At 46.2% G+C, this 18,133-nt stretch overlaps 2 protein-coding genes across 3 annotated transcripts in view; one reads left to right on the forward strand and one right to left on the reverse strand.

Annotated features, from left to right (window-relative positions):
* Positions 1–79: 79 nt before the first annotated feature.
* Positions 80–4,175, forward strand: RPL9 (ribosomal protein L9). 2 transcript variants are annotated; one of them, XM_062213305.1, is made up of 8 exons: positions 80–143; positions 527–573; positions 677–792; positions 1,263–1,358; positions 2,175–2,307; positions 3,582–3,662; positions 3,761–3,877; positions 4,098–4,175. In XM_062213305.1, the coding sequence occupies exons 2-7, from the start codon at positions 528–530 to the stop codon at positions 3,865–3,867; spliced, it is 579 nt and encodes a 192-aa protein (XP_062069289.1). In that variant the 5' UTR covers positions 80–143; position 527; the 3' UTR covers positions 3,868–3,877; positions 4,098–4,175. The 2 variants fall into 2 exon arrangements, with proteins under 2 accessions (XP_062069289.1, XP_062069288.1); XM_062213304.1 differs by having other exon boundaries at positions 90–161.
* A 5,973-nt stretch (positions 4,176–10,148) lies between these two features.
* The window catches only part of KLB (klotho beta), a 40,119-nt gene continuing 32,134 nt past the window's right edge, over positions 10,149–18,133 (reverse strand). The window contains exons 4-5 of the mRNA XM_062213485.1: positions 13,905–15,048; positions 10,149–10,537 (exon numbers count right to left, since the gene is read on the reverse strand). Coding sequence (XP_062069469.1) covers positions 10,149–10,537; positions 13,905–15,048 — 1,533 coding nt within the window. The remainder of the gene's footprint in view (positions 10,538–13,904; positions 15,049–18,133) is intronic.

Below are 18,133 nucleotides of genomic sequence, written 5' to 3' on the forward strand. Positions count from 1 at the left end.
ACGCAGGGCCCTTACGCACTACAAGTACGTGATGACGAAAGACGCTCTCTCTTTGCCGCATCTACTGCGAGGTGAGGACGTTTCTGTATCCGATGGGCCCTGGGAATCTGAAACCATCGCCTCTAGGAAAGCCAGCGGCGCGGGTCCGTGCATCGGAACCCGTATGTTGTTTGTCCCTCAGCGCGGCGAGCGCAATATGGACCTGGCGGCGCCGGGATACCAGTCATATTGTAGGCTTTTAGGCCTCCCCCCCAACCCGTTCCTCACCCTTACTGGCATGGCGCCGCCCGGACGGAACTGCCAGAACTGGAATGAACGGGGAGTTGGCCCGCTGGGCCTCACAACACGCACTTCGTGACCGTTCTTTTCGGGCCTGGACGCTTTGGGGGCCGCTGTCAGCCTGGGTTTTCTTATGTTCTGGGGATTTCTGCCGGGCAGTTCCGGTAGACGTGGAGCTGTGTACGTTGTAGTTCGGTGGCACTCGGGCCCTGCGCTTGCCTGCTTACCGCCCGTGTTTGTGTTTCAGAATGAAGACCATTCTCAGCAATCAGACTGTCGACATCCCAGAAAATGGTATGAGATTTCAGTGTGTGTATTTTCCTCCTGCATTATTTGCTGTATGTGTCCCAAGCCTTTAATTCCGTGGCCTTAACGAATCAATACGTTCTCCGTGCAGTCGACATCAGTCTGAAGGGGCGCACAGTCATTGTGAAGGGGCCCAGAGGAACCCTGCGGAGGGACTTCAATCACATCAATGTGGAACTCAGTCTCCTGGGAAAGAAAAAGAAGAGGGTGAGTCCTGGGGCAGCGGGTGGCCGGGCGACGCTTGGGTCGCTTGTTCGGAAGGTAGTGGCTTCCGAAGGCACCAGATTTGGAGGTTCAGTGTGTTGGCTTTAAAATGTGACATCCAGAAACATAGCTGGGAATTGCTTTAGTGACATTGGAAAACCCGGTTGTGAAGACAGTGGATTTTAAACCTCAGTAGTGTTAGTGCTTAGAAGTTAAGCCTAGTTTTATGATTGCTTTGGAAGAATCTGGGAGTTGCTTTCCGAAAGTGAAGTTTGTTGTCACGTGGGGCTGTCATTCCTTTGTGAAACTGTGTACCTGTGTTGTATAGTAATGAAGACGCTTCACTGCTGGAGGCGTAAGTGTGATTGGGTTTTCCATTCCAGAAGCTAGAGTAGATCAGTGAGTAAATGGACTGCCGTTTTGGACCTACTTATTTCTGAAAAGACCACTAAAATGCTTTTATCTGTTAACAGCTCCGGGTTGACAAATGGTGGGGAAATAGAAAGGAACTGGCAACTGTTCGCACGATCTGTAGTCATGTACAGAATATGATCAAGGGGGTTACACTGGTAAGTAACATGACCAAACTTGTTTTTGGTAGGGGAGGGTTTTCAGCTGTAGTTTGTGGATGCAACTAAATGTCTACTGCAGAGAATGGGTTATACGTGAATGTGGCAAATAGGCATCTCTGGGTTTTAGAAGATTAAATAAAAAATCAGATGGATGCAGTCTTTAAAAAGATGGATAGAAAGGTAAAATTCCTGAACAAATGCATGTCTCACATCACTCTTCCCACTAAGTCTCCCAAGTCTCCCTTCCTCGTCACGCTGGTGGTGTGGAGGAGTGAAGACAGCGAGGCCCAGGGCTAGGGTGGCACAGCCTTGCCCGTGCCCCACCAGCTCTCGCTCCCCCCCCCCCCCCCCTTCCCTCGGTCCCAGCCCCTCCACAGGTCCCCGGTAGATGGAGATGGAAGTCAGCTTGGTTTGCGGTAAAACTCAACCCTTCTAGTATGTACCTGATAGTGGCACCCTGAACTCCTATTGAATCACTTTTTACTTGTTTATTCCTGCTCCCAGACTGAGTTCCTTAGTAGCCTCAATTCTTGCCTTCAGGCATACAATAGTAACTCAGTAGATGTTAGCCGCATGCCAAAGAGTGGGGTTTGGGACTTCTTAGCAGATGAGGTTGTATTGTTACAATCTTAGATCTTGGCTGTAACTTCTAAGGATGTTGACCCATGAAAAGGATTGGTACCAGTGACAGTCACTAGAATACTTGGACAATGAGTGCTGTGTTGGGTTTTTTAAGTTATATTATAACCTGAGCATTTTTTAAAAATTTAAAAGTTGAGTTTCCTTGATGTTAACAGCTTGTTTGTTTCTTAGGGCTTCCGTTACAAGATGAGGTCTGTGTATGCTCACTTCCCCATCAACGTGGTTATTCAAGAGAACGGGTCTCTTGTTGAAATCAGAAATTTCTTGGGTGAAAAATACATCCGAAGGGTTCGGATGAGGCCAGGTATGTGCATACCCTGAGATATGAATCAGAAGTACTTTCTTTAGACTTTGGAAGGCTAGTGTTTTGGGGTGGCCATGACTAAAGTCAGATTTATTTCAGAATTGCCTTTTGGGTATACTTAAAAACAGCTGCTCATGTTCAGTGATTCTGTCTTGCTTGTATCAGTTGTAATTCCTGAAAGGGTATACTTTGGAGTAGTTTGCAATGCATGGTAGCTGCAAAATGGAAAAGGTTTATTTGAGAGAGAGATCTGCTTGGCTGCTTTGGGTGGGGCTGGGTCAGACCAGAGCCAGGAGCTTCTGGGTCTTCCTTGTGGGTTCAGGGGCCCAACACTTGGGCCACCTTTGGCTGCTTGTCCAGGCCATTAACAGGAAGCTGGATTGGGAGTGGAGCAGCCGGGACTTGAACTGGCACCCATTTGGGATGCTGGCACTGCCAACAGAGGCTTAACCTTCTGTCAGCAATGGCACTCAAGTGAAATCCTTGAGAGTTGGAGAGGCAGATCTTCCATCCACTGGCTTCCCAGTTGCCCACAATAGCTGATGCTGGGTCAGGCCAGTGCCGGGAACTTGAAACTCAACTCCAGGTCTCCCATGGGTTACAGGGACCCCCCATACTCGCCACCATCTGCTGCAGGTGCACATTAATGTGTGCTTATATCAGTGCTTGCCTAAACGCTGGAGTTAACTGAACATTTTAAAAAATGCTTGAGGTGGGTTGGGATGTGAATTGGAGTGTCGGATTGAGTCTGCCTCCACTTTCGGCTTCTGATCCTGCTAATAAAATTCTGGAAGACAGCAATCCCTACCACCCATGTGGATGCTTTGGCTCTGGCTTTTTTTTTTCCTTTTGAAAGAGTTACCAGACTCTTACCGATCTTCCATCCTCTGATTCCCTCCCCAAGTGGTTGCAACAGCCAGAACTGAGCCAGAAAACAAGGACTTTAACCAGGTCTCCCAAGTGAATGGCAGTGGTCTAAGCACTTGGGCTGTCTGCTGCTTTCCCAGGCCATTAGCAGGAAGCTGTATTGGAAGTGGAGAAGGTAGAACACGAACCTGCAGGATGCCAGCATAACTAAATTGCTGTAATTGAATGTATTGAATTACTAAAAGAACTAATTTCAAGCATAAACACAAAATCAGATTTGGACGCAGAAAAGTTAGTCTGTAAACCAAACTCTCAGGGTTCGTTTGCTGAATGGAATTTTAAGGGGAAGAAGTAATAACAGATTTGATTTTATGTTGATATCAAGCAAATGCCCCCTCCCCTTTTAGGTGTTGCCTGTTCAGTGTCTCAAGCCCAGAAAGATGAATTAGTGCTTGAAGGAAATGATATTGAACTTGTTTCAAATTCAGGTTTGTATATTTTCTCTTATGCCTATAAATTTATTTTCTGAATTGGATCTGTGGTATTTTGCTTCATTTGTAATTGCCTTATTTTTTCACCCCTTTAGCTGCTTTGATTCAGCAGGCAACAACAGTTAAAAATAAAGATATCAGAAAATTTTTGGATGGTATCTATGTCTCTGAAAAAGGAACAGTTCAGCAGGCTGATGAATAAGACCTAAAAGGTAGGTTATTGTAGTGTTTGGGGATCCTGATTTACTCAAATAGACTAGAATTATAATTACTGGAACACAGTAAATGTGGCAGAATAAGAGATCGAATGAACATGCTTTTTATTGGGCTTACATGTGACTATGAATCATAGTCATAATCTTAAAATGGCTTAGATTTATTTAGTATTTATCTGGTCAAGAGATTTACAGATATTTTCATTTCTTTTTACAGTTGTCCGGCTGCAGAAACAAGAACCCAAATTGTGTTTTGTGGTATTTTAATAATGCAATAATAAAAGACTATTGATTTGAGACTTCCGTAGCTGATTATCTTTTCCAACCACTTAGAAAGTAAATAACTGAGGAATAAACTATGGTGTGCTAAGAAAATACAGTGGGAACACAAGGGGACTTTGCATGAACAAATACCTGGAATCTGGTGCTTGAAAGGATTAGCAAGGGTGTGGCAGGTACTAATGGCATGCATACATGTGGCTGATCATTGGTATGTGGAAGGCTGGAAAGATACTGAAGGCGTCTAATGTTAGTGAGGAAAGAATTCATAGATTTTATGTGACAGATGTACCCTAATCATTTGAAAAAACTGACTAAAAAGTGGAACAAAGTAATGAGGCCTCAGAGCTGGAAGATGCTATAGCATTTGTACTACTGCAGGCCAAGTTCTCAGTATTGTTCTCTATGCTGCATTAGCCACTTATTTTCATACTCTTACGTTTCAATTATTTTAAAAATTAATAGCCCTAGGGGTGGCGCTGTGGCACATTTGGTTAAAGCTCTGGCCTGCAGCATCGGCATCTCCTATGGATACTGGTTCTAGTCCCTGCTGCTGCTCTTCTGATCCAGCTCTCTGTTGTGGTCTGGGAAAGCAGTAGAAGATGGCCCAAATCCTTGGGCTTCTGCACCTGCATGGGATACCTGGAAGAGGCTTCTGGCTCCTGGCTTCATATTAGCTCTGGCCAGTGCAGCCATTTGGGAAGTGAATCAGCAGATAGAAGACCTCTCTCTGCCTCTATGTCTCTGTAACGCTTTCAAATAAGTTAAATATATATATTTTTTGACAGAGTTAGGTCTTCCTTGCATTGGTTCACCCCCAAATGGCCGCCATGGCCGGAGCTACACCAATCAGGAGCCAGGTACTTCTTGTCTCTGACGCTGGTGCAGGCACCCAAGCACTTGGGCCATCCTCCACTGCCCTCCCAGGCCACAGCAGAGAGCTGGACTGGAAGAGGGGCAATTGGGAGTAGAAGCTGGTGCCCACATGGGATGCCAACGTCGCAGGCAGAGGATTAACCAAGTGAGCCATGGCACCGGCCCCTAAGATATTTTAAAACTAAATTAATAGCTCTTCCATAGCTTATTTTTATTTATTCGTTAAGAGAAATCCATCCGCTGGTTCACTCCCCCAGATAAGCCACAATGACTGGAGCTGGGCTGATCCAAAGCTTCTGGATCTCCCACGTGGGTACAGGGGCCCAGGAACTTGGAGTAGCGGGAGCTTGAACTGGTGCCCATATGGGATGCTGGTGCTGCAGACCATGGCTGTAACCCCATGCGCCACACAGAGCCAGCCCCTTCATAGCTTCTCACTTTAAATATGCGAGGGTGCCATAAAAGGATCTATAGATGGAGACCTAAAAAGTATCAAGGAGTTGGATCGTATGGATCTTAGATCTTGATTCAAGTATATCAGTTGGATATGTGATATTGAGGAATTAATCCTCAGTTTGGTTTGTTTTTTTAATGGATGATACAGTAACTGGTTTGCTTCAGTAGGGTTGTGGTATGTGTTCAATAGGATTCTTGGTGAAATAAGGTGACTTATTGGTCATTGTTGAATTACACGGGTTCATTTATTAAGTTGTGAATTTTTTGTAGTGCACAAAATTTTTATTCTAATGCAGTCTGAACTGTTGACCTTTGCTCCTTTTTTTTTTTTTTTTTTTTTCCAACATCAGCCAGGGTGCTTTTTTCTTATCTGGATCATAGCTGATTTGTTTGGCTGAGCCGTGTGGCTGACTTGCTTACCTTCATGATTACTGTTGGCCTTCAATATTTGGAGTGTTGTTTCCAAGACCAATACACTGTTTAACATTGTAGGTAGCAAAAGCCAAGGATGCCTATCTGCCACTGTGCTTTATCTTTAGATTACTTGTACATAACACAATACCTACAAATAATTTCATTCACATGGGGTCAGCATAGTACCTCACTTGGGCAAATCAAGTTTTTCTTTGTAGAACTTTGTGGAACTTAGTTGACATTTTTGGTCCATAGTTGATTTAACCCCATGGGTGTGGAACCAGATGCAGAGGGCTGATCATACAGTGAAGCTTATCTTGACCACCCTATTAAAAGTAATGGTTCTCATCACCTTTATCCATCTCTCACCTCTACTTGTTTTTGTTCCCAACACAGTTTGCTGTGTTGTGTATTGATTGATTGCTTTCTTCTAGAATGTAACCTTCATGTTGATGCAATATTTGATGTGCACTGTGATATTGCAAGTACTTAATAGTGGCATGTAGCTGTTTGGGAATGGTGCTCAAATTGCCAGGGACACTCTAAGCAGTGGGACTGGAAAGGAAATGTTTTGGAAGGTTGTGTCAAGATTGCAAATATTGAGTGTCAGGAAAAGATTTCCCAGAGAGGTGTGGACTGGTAACAGAAGCTAGTTACAGCTGGAGTTGCTCCATTTAGTGACAGGTATGGTGAGTGAATCTAGCTTTCCCCTGAAAGACTGCTTTGGCATATCTATATTGTTGGATGAGTATGTGTGGGTTGTCCCAACTCTGAAATATGAGTGTCCACTTTTTATAAATTTAAAAACGACCTGATGCTGTGCCATAATAGATTAAGCCTCTGTCGGGCCGGCGCCATGGCTCAACAGGCTAATCCTCCGCCTTGCGGCGCCGGCACACCGGGTTCTAGTCCCAGTCGGGGCACCGGATTCTGTCCCAGTTGCCCCTCTTCCAGGCCAGCTCTCTGCTGTGGCCTGGGAGTGCAGTGGAGGATGGCCCAAGTGCTTGGGCCCTGCACCCCATGGGAGACCAGGAGAAGCACCTGGCTCCTGCCATCAGATCAGCGCGGTGCGCCGGCCGTGGCGGCCATTGGAGGGTGAACCAACGGCAAAGAAAGACCTTTCTCTCTCTCTCTCACTGTCCACTCTGCCTGTCAAAAATAAAAAAAATAAAATAAAAAATAAAAGCCTCTGCCTGCAGCACCAGCATTCCATATGGGTGCCAGTTCAAGTCCCAGCTGCTCCACTTCCAAGCCACCTCTCTGCTAATGGCCTGAGAAAGCAGTAGAAGATGGCCCAAATACTTGGGCCCCCACACCCATGTGGGAGACCCAGAAGCATCTCCTAACTCCTGCCTTCAGATCCACCCAGCTCTGGCCATTGTGCCTATTTGGGGAGTGAACCAGCAGACGGAAGGCTTCTGTCTCTCAAATAAATAAATCGTAGGAGGGAAAAAAAAAAAAAAACATACACAGAAAGTAACTTACTGAGTTGGCACATAGCTTGGGAGAAGGAGCAGTGTTAAGGCAGAGCCCAGTCACGTGCAAAACCTGTTCACAATTATGGTTATTAACAATTGACTAGACTTAGTTGAATATTACTGGCATAAATCAGTTTATTTGGAATAAATTAGACATTTAATCACAATATCCTAGCCTCATTTCCAGAGGCTAAGCACTAGTGTTTCCATATATATCTCAGACATGTTCGTAAAGATGTAGCATAAGTTAGACACTAAGGTGATATTTTCCCCTGAGAAACCTGTTACTTTGAAAAGCAGCAACTTCTACTTAACCTTCAGTTTTTAAGTGGGTTTATGATAAACCTGAATATTACATGTATTACCAATAGATAGCCAGATTAAATTCTTTAGGTAAATTACAGTCACTTAAAAATGTAATCCCTAAGGAACAGGATGTTGTAACCCTGGGTTAGGAGCGTCACTATTTTGAGGAGTTTGGCAAGTTTGAGAAAGGGCTATGATCTTGAGCTCTTAATGTAGAGATGTTTTTCAGAACTGCAGTTTAAGGAGGTTAAAAGATCCATAAGGAATTGCCAGCTAAGGAATTTGCCCTGGATCTTGTGGGTCAAGGTGAATGTATGTACAATAGAAAAATCCCGAGGCAAGTGATTATTTTCAGTAGTAGTCTTTCTATGTAGTTAAAACAATGGACCACTTGTAATTATGGATTGCCTTTGATAATAGTTATTTCTCAAAGAAAACAAAAAAGTCAAAATTTCTTACAAAGCAAACATCTGGCAGCCAGAAAGCAAATTAACTGCACATCACTTTTGTATTTTGTTTGAATTGGCTGTTTTCTCCTTAAAGTCTATTAGCATACTGAATTGCATATTCAATTTGGCTTGTAACATAGATGCACTTGGGATGCAATCACAACTGCGTTTACGTAGGATCGTTTTCTACTAAAGCTTTTTGAGCTGGAGAATTTTCCTTTGACTTTTGAAAAAATTTATTCAAAGAGTTGCTGGGAGAGACACAGATCTTCCATCCACTGGTTCATTCCCCAAGTGGCCGCAGCAGGCTGAAACCAGGCTCTGCTTTTGGGTCTCCCATGTGGGTGCAGGGCCCTCCCAAGCCATTAGCTGGGACACCAACTATCACCCCTATGAGGTGCCAGCATCGCAGGCAGCAGCTTTAGTCTTCCTTTCACTCTTAAGTTCCTGAAAGGGAAAGACAATGTCTGGCCACTTTGTGGTTATTTAAATGTTGGCTAACCAAGAAAAATTAATAGGCATAAAGGGTATACAGTTTTCTACCTCCAGTGTTTAGAATTACTGAATAAGTCTTAAGCACAGTTAATTTCAAAAAGTCAAGACTCCCCCAAGTTCAGATTTAAGAATTCTAGGCTTCAAAAAGTGCTGTATAAAAAACCTGTTCACTCAGATCATCAACATTTTGAATTGCATCCAGAGTCAGAGTCGCTGTATTGCACACCTATGTGCAGTGAAACTTGGCAAGAGAGCAAGCAAGTAGAGGAATAATAGGGTCCTTTGGCCATTATTCTGATGGCCAGTAAGTAGAACATTCCATCTTTTTGGGATGTTTAGTCTTTGTCAGTACTCTTTCCCCTTAGCTGTGGAGATTGTGCCCCAGGTGCCTCAGAGGGTGCTTGAAACTACTGACTTCTGTATACCCTGCAGCATTCCCACTTAGTGCCAGGGTTAATCTGTCCTTCCATGTTTGATGGCTTGCCTCCATTGCATCGCTAGTCTTATACTTTGGGGCTCTATAAAATAAAAAAGGGTTACCTGGGTACGAGCAAATAATAACAGCTGGATAACCCCGATGACTATCAAGTGACTAATAGGTAGCTTGGACATGCTGGACAGAGGGATGTTTCACATCCTGTGCAGGATGGAGTGAAGAAAATGAGATTTCATCATGCACTAATGCTAGTATACAATTTAAAACAGGAAATCTTTCTGAAATTTTCTGTTCAATATTCTTGAAATGTAGGTAAGCCATAGAAAGAAACTGCAGATAGGGGTTCTAGATGCTAAATCATGTCATCTTGCAAAAAGGAATGCCTGCACTAAAGGAGGAAGTTGCAGTATGGTGAGATTAGTGACTAAATTGTCCTCACAGCTGGGTATCTTAGTCTTGATCTGTCCATGAGATGGGTTATGGAAGTCATACTTTTACATTTGAGATTACTTAAAAGATCACAAAATTAGATGTTTTATGGAGAAGAGCTAAGGGATTTGTGTAGTTGTGGGTCAGTGCTGTGATTGGCTATAGATAAGTACTGATTACCCTAAGATGTGTTTGCTTTCTATTTGAGAGCCACCAGGACCAAAAGGGGAAAGCACCGTGCTACAAGTGACAAAATCACAGATCCAGTGTAAAGAATACTTTTAAATCGCTGCTGTGAAGCCTTACAGAGTTTGACTTTTAAAAACAACTTTTACCATAGTAACTATTGGTATCTAAAGAAAGCTAGAGAATGATGGGAAACAGCTTATCAAACTTGACGAAGCAATGTGTCAGGTAATACTCATAGCTTAGTGGCAGTGTGAAGCCTCATTTAGAACCAAGAACTGAGTTCGCTGATTGTCACCGCTTAAGGGAAATGCACTCAACACATGGCAGAGGTTTTGATTGTCATCACCTTGGTTAGCACAGTATCTCAAATTCTCTTTGTACAATACAGGTATGTCTTTTGTGTTACCAGCGTATGGAACTGGAGTGAATTTCTAAACTCTTCAGACAGAACTAAGGTCACTTTAGCTAAGGACTCTCTTGTGGCCTTTCTTTAATGGTATGTGTTGTAAGTCCTTTGCTTTCCAAAATTTTCTTCTCTTCCGTCTGTGAAAAATGGTAATTGATGAGAGTAGAATCAGGGTGCAGAAGAAGCAGCAGCTAAAGAATATCAGTGGCTTCTTCTGCAGGAGGAGTAAGCAGACGGTGCACTCAGGATTTCTTTGAGTCTGATTGCATCTAGGACCGCCGTTCTCAGACGGGAAGCCGTTGCTGGTAATTAGTTTGTTGTAAAACTGTATTGAAGACTTGGCTTTGAAATCAGAGGTGAAGAATCCAAACCTGGGTTTAGATTTTTCTTCAGTCAGTTTGAATGCATAATAGCCTTTGATTTTGACTTTATCAATCAGGTATGCTGAAAAATACCAGAAATGAAATTGTTAGTCACAAATGAACTGTAAACAATCCTTGAGAAAGAATTTAGTTTTCTCTGAAACAAGCTAGATTCATGCCATGCCATAAAAAAGGTAGTGATTCAAGAGCTATGTAAAGAAGGTGAAATGTGTGTGCTTAGTTTTGTAAATATATTTGAGGTAAAACTAGGATCTGTAGTTCAAAATGGCAAAATTTAAAAAGCAGAGCCATGAAGGTAAAAGTGCTGGCACTTGTTCAAAGGGTCACAGGGAAGGCCGATTCTGGGTCTCAGATGGATTGTTTGCGTGCCCTGGCAACCACACTTGGTTCCTCTTACTCTTAGGGAACCATTTTCACCCCTTTCTTCTCTCCTTAGACTTAAGTCCGTCATTCTTGCTTTGAGATGATGACATTGCTTCCTTCACTGAAAAGTTGGCCACAGGACGCCTCCCATCTCCCACAGTCACTTCTCCCCACCTGGCATTTTCTTGTGTTACCTCAAGGACATCACTCTCACCTATTTTTTCCTCATCCCTCATGCAGCAGTAACTGAGGCATTTGGATATAAAGATCTGTGGTTTTTGTTGTTGTTGTTGTTGTTTTTTGAAAGGCAAGAGATAGAAGCAGAGAGAGAGAGCTTCCATCTGCTGGTCTTTCCTCAAATGGCCCCACCAACCAGAGCTAGGCCAATCAGAAGCCAGGAGCTTCTCCCTGGTTTCCCATATGGATGCAGTTGCCCAAGTGCTTGTGCCATCTCAGCTGCTTTCTCAGGTGCATTAGCAGGGAGCTGGATGGGAAGTGAAGCAGCTGGGACTTGACCTGGCACCCATATGGGATGCTGGTGCCATAGGCAACAGTACCAAGATCTGCTATCTTAATGAAAACAAAAAACCCTTGGTTGCATGTCTCTGGCTGTGTTACAGCACTGGAACTTTTCATCTCTCTGGTCTCTGTTTAATTATTTTTAATTTGAGAGACCACTGGCTCATTCCCCAAATGTTAAGGCTGAAGTTGGGAGCCTGAAACTCGTTTTAGATCTACCAAGTAAGTGGCAGGGACCCAGTTAAGCCATTACTGCTGCCTCCCAGGATAGTGTGTTAGCAGGAAGCTGGAGTCGTTAGCCAAAGGCAAGCATTGAACCCTGGTGCTGGGATACAGGTGTCTTAACCACTATTGCTTCTGAACATTGAATTACTCCAGGGCTTACTTCTCTATACATGGTCTCTGAGTGATTTCATCCAGCCTTATTTATTTGAAAGACAGTCATAGAGAATCTTCTATTTGTTCACTCTCCAAATCACCACAACGGCTAGGACTGGTCAAGACAGGAGCCAGATGCTGGAATTGCATCTGGGTCTCAGAGCCGCCATTGTGGCCACTTGGGGAGTGAACCAGCAGATGGAGGGTCTCTAACTCTGCCTTTCAAATAAGTGAATCTTTAAAAGATAAATTAGCCTGGTATAGATTGACTGAATTTTGAATTAGACCTGTGGTTGCTTTGGCTTTGCCAGACCAGGTGATTCTGCAGGCTTTAGGAGGCCCAGCCCTGATTTCGATCATGTCACCTTTGCATTGGAAACCTTGCAGTCCAAGGTGGTGTGGCTTAGCAAGTTAAGCTGCAGCTTGTGACGCCAGCATTAGTTAGGAGCGCCAGTTCCAATTCTGGCTGCTCTGCTTCCAGTCCAGCTCCCCACTAATGTGCCTGGGAAAGCAGTAGAGGAGGACTTGAGTACTCAGGCCTCTGCCATCCACATGTGGAACCCAGATGGCAATTCAAGTTCCCAGCTTCAGCCTGGCTGTTGTGGCTGTTTGGGGAGTGACTCCATGGATGGGAAGACTGATCTCCCTCTCTTCTTCCCTTCTCTCCAGTTCTGCCTATCAAATAAATCTTCAAGGAGATTTACCTTGTGTACCTTCCTGTCTCAGTAAGAGCCATAGTTCTTAGACTGGCCTTCTGAGCCCTGCACAATCTGCCTCTTATATCCTTACCTCATCTGTCACCCCCTTTCCTATCCTCCAGCTGTTTGGACCCCATTCCTGTTCCTCACACAGACCAGGCCTGCCCTGATGGTAGGGTTTTGCATTTGCTCTCTCTGGATCCTCTGGCCTCTCCAGATCTTTGAGCACCTCCTCGTCTACCCTATTTAGAGTTGTAACCCCTGTGTCATCCCCCACCCCAGCACCCTCTTCTCTGATTTGTTTTTCTTCATGGAACTTAATTTTTTTTTTTAGCAGAGTTACATAGGCAGAGAGAGAGAGGTCTTCCATACACTGATTCACTCCCCAAATGGCCGGAGCTGAGCCGATCCGAAGTCAGAAGTTTCTTCCTGGTCTCCCACTGGGTCCCAAGCACTTGGTCCATCTTCTACTGCCTTTCCAGGCCATAGCAAAGAGCTGGATCAGAAGAGAAGCAGCTGGGAGTCGAACCGGCGCCCATACCAGATGCCAACACTGCAGGCGGTAGCTGTACCGACTATGCCGCAGCGCCGGCCCCATCTTCATATAACTTTTTACCTCTATTATATTATGTCTTTCTTGTTGATCTTTATGGAAATAGAAGCCCTGTGAGGACAGCGATCTTTATTTTGTCCAGAGGTGGTCCTGTGACTAGAACAGTTTTTGCCCATATTAAGTGCTCAGCAAATATTTGTCAAGTAAGTGAATGAATCCCTTTGGTCACTTTACTGTTTGAATGAATCATGAACATTTAAAAATAAGATTTAGAAAAATAATAATATGGGGAAGGGTGCTGAGATAAGGACTCTGATATGCTGCAGCTTACAACATTGGACCTACTAATTCCATATTGGCAGTTCATCCTGAAGGAATCAGAATTGAACGATTTCTATATAAAGATGCTTCTTAGTAACAGCAGGACTATACCACAGGGGCACAGTGGGAAAGGCACCTGTGCCCTACATTGGAGTACCTGGATATTCAGTACCCAGCTCTAGCTTCTGACTCCACTCCTGGCTCTGAGCCAGCCATGATGGTCATTTGAAGAATGAACCAGCAGGTTAGGAGCTCACTCTCTCTGCTCAAGTTTTTTTGTTTTTGTTTTTGGGAAAAAAACTAATACCGTGAGCTCAATTGTATTGAAGATGGGTAGCAAGCACACTGGAAGGAATTAATCCAAAAATACTGACAGTGCTTGTCTTCAGGTGATTTTAAATACATCTACATTTTCCATAATGAGCTAATGTTACTTTTACGGTTAAAAGTTGTTTCCAGAAGTCCAGTTTTTAGGACAAAGTCCCATTGACAGGACTTTCGTGCCACTGGGCTGAGCCCGTGGCTAAAGAACCTGCTCCCCTCCCCGATCGTATCGGTTCACAGGAGCGTCCGAGCGCGCCGAGCCCCAAGCTCACCTTTCAGAGCCTCCTGGACGTACTTGTCCAGGTAGTACTGGCGGAGCTGGTCGTTCTGCAGGGCCTGGTCGTCGATGCCGTTGGCCGTGATGTAGACGTCCAGGTCTCCGTAGTTGTTCCGCATCCACCGGAGCAGCTTGCGCTCGCCCCAGGGCATCACGGCCAGGCGGCTGGGCGAGGCCAGGCGGGTGATGTCCTGCAGGAACTGCACGTCCCTGTCCGAGTCGTAGCGGCTCCCGCTCTGCTGCTCGTGCATCACGAACCTGGTGGTGAAGTGGTTGAGGGCGTAGAAGTCGGCGGCGCCCTTGACCAGCCGCCGCTCGGCGTCGCTGAAGCGGGGCAGCACGGAGCTGGAGAGCCCGCGCCGGGTCTTGGAGGCGATGTACTCCCTCATGGCCACCGGGTAGTCCCCGGTCTTGAACAGGGGCTCGGCGAACCACGCGATCTCGAACTGCAGGAAGCGCTCAGCCGCCTGCCAGTGCGAGGCCACGTAGGGGTTGGCGGGCTCGGCCCAGTCCGAGTGCAGGGACAGCGACAGCGCCCCGCGCTGTGACGGCCGGTAGTGGCGGTCGTACAGGTGCCACACGAGCGCGTGTGCGATCAGCAGGTTGTGGGCCGCCTGGTAGGTGTCGTTGCTGGTGCGGTTGTAGACGTCGCTCAGCCGGTTGGGCTCGTTGATGGTGATCCAGAGCTTCACCAGGTCCCCCAGCTCCCGGAAGCACAGCCCCGCGTAGTCGCGGAAGGCCTTGGCCGTGGATGGGTCCAGCCACCCCCCGCTGTGCAGCAGCGGCGCGGGCAGGCCCAGGTGGGCATGGGTCGGGTAGTACAAGGTGACCATGGGCGAGATGTTGAGCTTCAGCCCCTCGGTGACCACACACCTGTAGTACCTCAGGGCTTGCCGGTTCACCTCGGACAGGTTGCCCTTGGGAAGGACCGAGGCCCAGTCCAGAGCAAACCGGAAGTGGGTGACTTTCATTCTTGCCAACATCTCCAGTTGTTTCTTGATGGTGATGAAATCTGTGCACTGAGCGGGCCGTGTTCTCAGCTTCACCCCTTCCACCCGGTGCAGCATTCGGTTGCCAGTGGCGTTCCACACGTAGAGGTGAGGGTCGCTGAACTGTGGCGAGGAAGCCACCGACTCGGGCTGTGGGACACAAGAGCATTGGGGTGAAGCGTGCATAGGCAGAGGCCCCGAGCAAACAGGAAGAAAAGGGAAGATAAGTGGTGCACAGGTCCTTCCTAACAGCCCATGGTTCCGGCTGTCCTGCTGCTTTCTTAGCAAAGGCCTGAGTGATCTTCCCCTCTCCAGCCCGGGAGTCTCCCAGGGAGACCAGAAATCACAGGCAAGGAACCACACCCAGGGCTTGGCTTGGAAAATGAGCTCGAGAAACACCGGAGAAGCCATTTTCCAGTTGGCTTGACCCGAAAACCCAGGTCATAGACTGGGGTCCCCAGGGATTCTGTTCCGATGCATCAGGAAGTTGCCATGGTACCCTCAGTTAGAAGCCATTGTGAAACATGGGTTATAAATCCTGCCATAAATTGAAGACAGCATGAAAATTTCAGCCAAAGAGGATGCCACTGAGATCAGAACTTGGGGTTGGAGGAGGCTGGTGGACTCCGGCCACAGTTTCTGAAAGGCTGGGGCGATGGCACAGACAATGACTGCTTGTGTGTGAGAATGCAATTCCCTCCCTCCTGTGTGAGAAGCCCAGGCTGTATCCCAGTTGCATCTGCTCTGTCTCAACCACCTGTGTGCCTGTGAGATCACAGAGTTATCCATCCAGTAGAATGCTGGACACTTTGTCCATGTGATAAACTTGGGTTAGGAGTGGAAAGGACCATGGAATACCACCACCACCACCACCCCAAAACCCCTGCAGTTGACTCTTGGAGCTGATGGCGTCGTTCCTGGCCTCTCCAAAAAGCAGAGAGCCTTGGGCTCCTGTGCTCTTTGGCGTGGCAGCTGTATAGTGATGGAGCCGTCTCAGCCCCCCACCCCCGCAGGTGTGTGGTGAGGGTGCAATGACTCTGGGAAAGTGTCCTGTGTCACCAAAGCACTACACAAACATGAGGTGGTCGTGACATGGGCCTGGGTTTCCCTGGTTGCCATAAATGCCTGTTAGGTTCCTGAGTCTAAATTAAAACAGGAACTTTAGGAAAAACATTTCCAAATTCAAAATAAATAAGGAAAAGGCACAGTTCTGTACTTGTTTTAAAGTACTTTTTCATCTCATCACAATTTAAATGCACCAGGAAAAATGGTAATTAACCTTTGGTAAATATTTTCGCCCTAGTTGTTTTCCTATGTGTCATCTTTCGTAGTCTAATTACAAAACCATATCACTGCCCACTTGCCATCTGCCATCCATTTATCTAGAACATTAAACCGAGAGAACATTGACCATGTGAGCATGAAGTTAAATCTGTATAAAATTAATTGAGTAAAATCCCCCTAGCGCAGGTGAGCAGTTTCAGTGTTTTGAAAGCCAGAACATTGTGGTATCAAAGGGGTGCTTGCAAAAGACAATCTTGCATGAGACAGAAAAGAGAAAAAAAAAATCCTATATTAAAAAAGCCTTCAGAAAACATTAGTCTTAGGTGGCAAGTGGGTGTGATTGAGAGCCCCCAAGCCCAGCTCTAGCTCCCCAAGCTTGTTTCTAAAACTCCATTCCCCACTACAGGGACCCTGGGCTTCTTAGAGAAATGACTTTTCCAAGTTTGCAGCAGAAAAAGAATGAGGTGGGGGCTGGCACTGTGGCATAGCAGGTAAAGCCATCACCTGTAATGCCAGCCTCCCATTTGGGCTCTGGTTCGAGTCCTGGCTGCTCCACTTCCAATCCAGCCCTCTGCTATGACCTGGAAAAGCAGTAGAAGATGACCCAAGTCCTTGGGCCTCTGCACCATATGGGAGACCTGGAAGAGGCTCCTGGTTCCTGGCTTCAAATCAGCTTTGGTTCTCTCACATGGGTGGCAGGGGCCCAACTATTTGAACCATTACCTGCTGCTTCTAGGGGTGTGCATCAGCAGAAAACTCGAATCGGGAGTGGAGCCAGGAATCAAACACAGGCACTCTGAGAAGAGGGTATCCCACGTGGCATCCTAACCCCTATACTAAATGCCTGCGGCTGTTTTTCATGTTGGGCCCCCTTGTGCCAGAAAATGAGGAAGTAAGGGAAATGTCAAAAGACATGGGAGCAGCTTAAAGGAGGACCACTGACTATGAAACAACTTGAACTTCAAAAGGAATAATGTAATGACAATAATGAATTATAAAACATAGAACGTGAGAGAATTCAGCCAATAAATGGAAAAGGAACACTCTAGAAATTTCCTCATCTTGAAATATTTTTATTATTAATGTATTACTTATTTGAAAGACAAATTATAGAGAGAGGTAAAGAAAGACAGAGAGAGGTCTTCCATCCACTGGTTCACTCCCCAAATGGCTGCAACAACCAGAGCTGAACTGATCCAAAGCCAGGAGGCAGAAGCTTCCTCTGGGTCTCCCACATGGGTGTAGGGGCCCAAGCACTTAGGCCATCTTGCACTGCTTTCCCAAGTGCATTAGCAGGGAACTGGATGGGAAGTGGAGCAGCAGGAACTTGAACCAGTGCCCATATGGGATGCTGGCACTGCAGGCCGGGGCTTTAACCTGCTGTGCACAGCGCTGGCCCCTCAATTTGTGTGTGTGTGTGTGTGTGTGGTTTTTGTTTTTAAGATTTATTTATTTGAAAGACGGAGTTACATAAAGGCAGAGGCTGAGAGAGATTCTCCATCCACTGGTTCACTCCCCAAATGGCCCCAATGGCCAGAGTTGGGCTGATCTAAAGCCAGGAGCTTCTTCCAGGTCTCACAAGGATGCAGGGGCCCAAGCACTTGGACCATCTTCTACTGCTTTTGCAGGCCAGATCAGAGAGCTGGATCAGAAGTTGAGCAGCTGACCCAATAAAATCTTTTTTTTTTTTTTTAAATGCACATTACAAGGCCGGTGCCACGGCTCACTAGGCTAATCCTCCACCTGTGGCGCCGGCACACTGGGTTCTAGTCCCGGTCGGGGCGCCGGATTCTGTCCCGGTTGCTCCTCTTCCAGGCCAGCTCTCTGCTGTGGCCAGGGAGTGCAGTGGAGGATGGCCCAGGTCCTTGGGCCCTGCATCTGCATGGGAGACCAGGAGAAGCATCTGGCTCCTGGCTTCGGATTGGCGAGAGAGGTCTTCCATCCGTTGGTT

Source organism: Lepus europaeus, chromosome 16 (genome assembly GCF_033115175.1).
Source record: "Lepus europaeus isolate LE1 chromosome 16, mLepTim1.pri, whole genome shotgun sequence".
NCBI classification, from domain to species: Eukaryota; Metazoa; Chordata; class Mammalia; order Lagomorpha; family Leporidae; genus Lepus; species Lepus europaeus.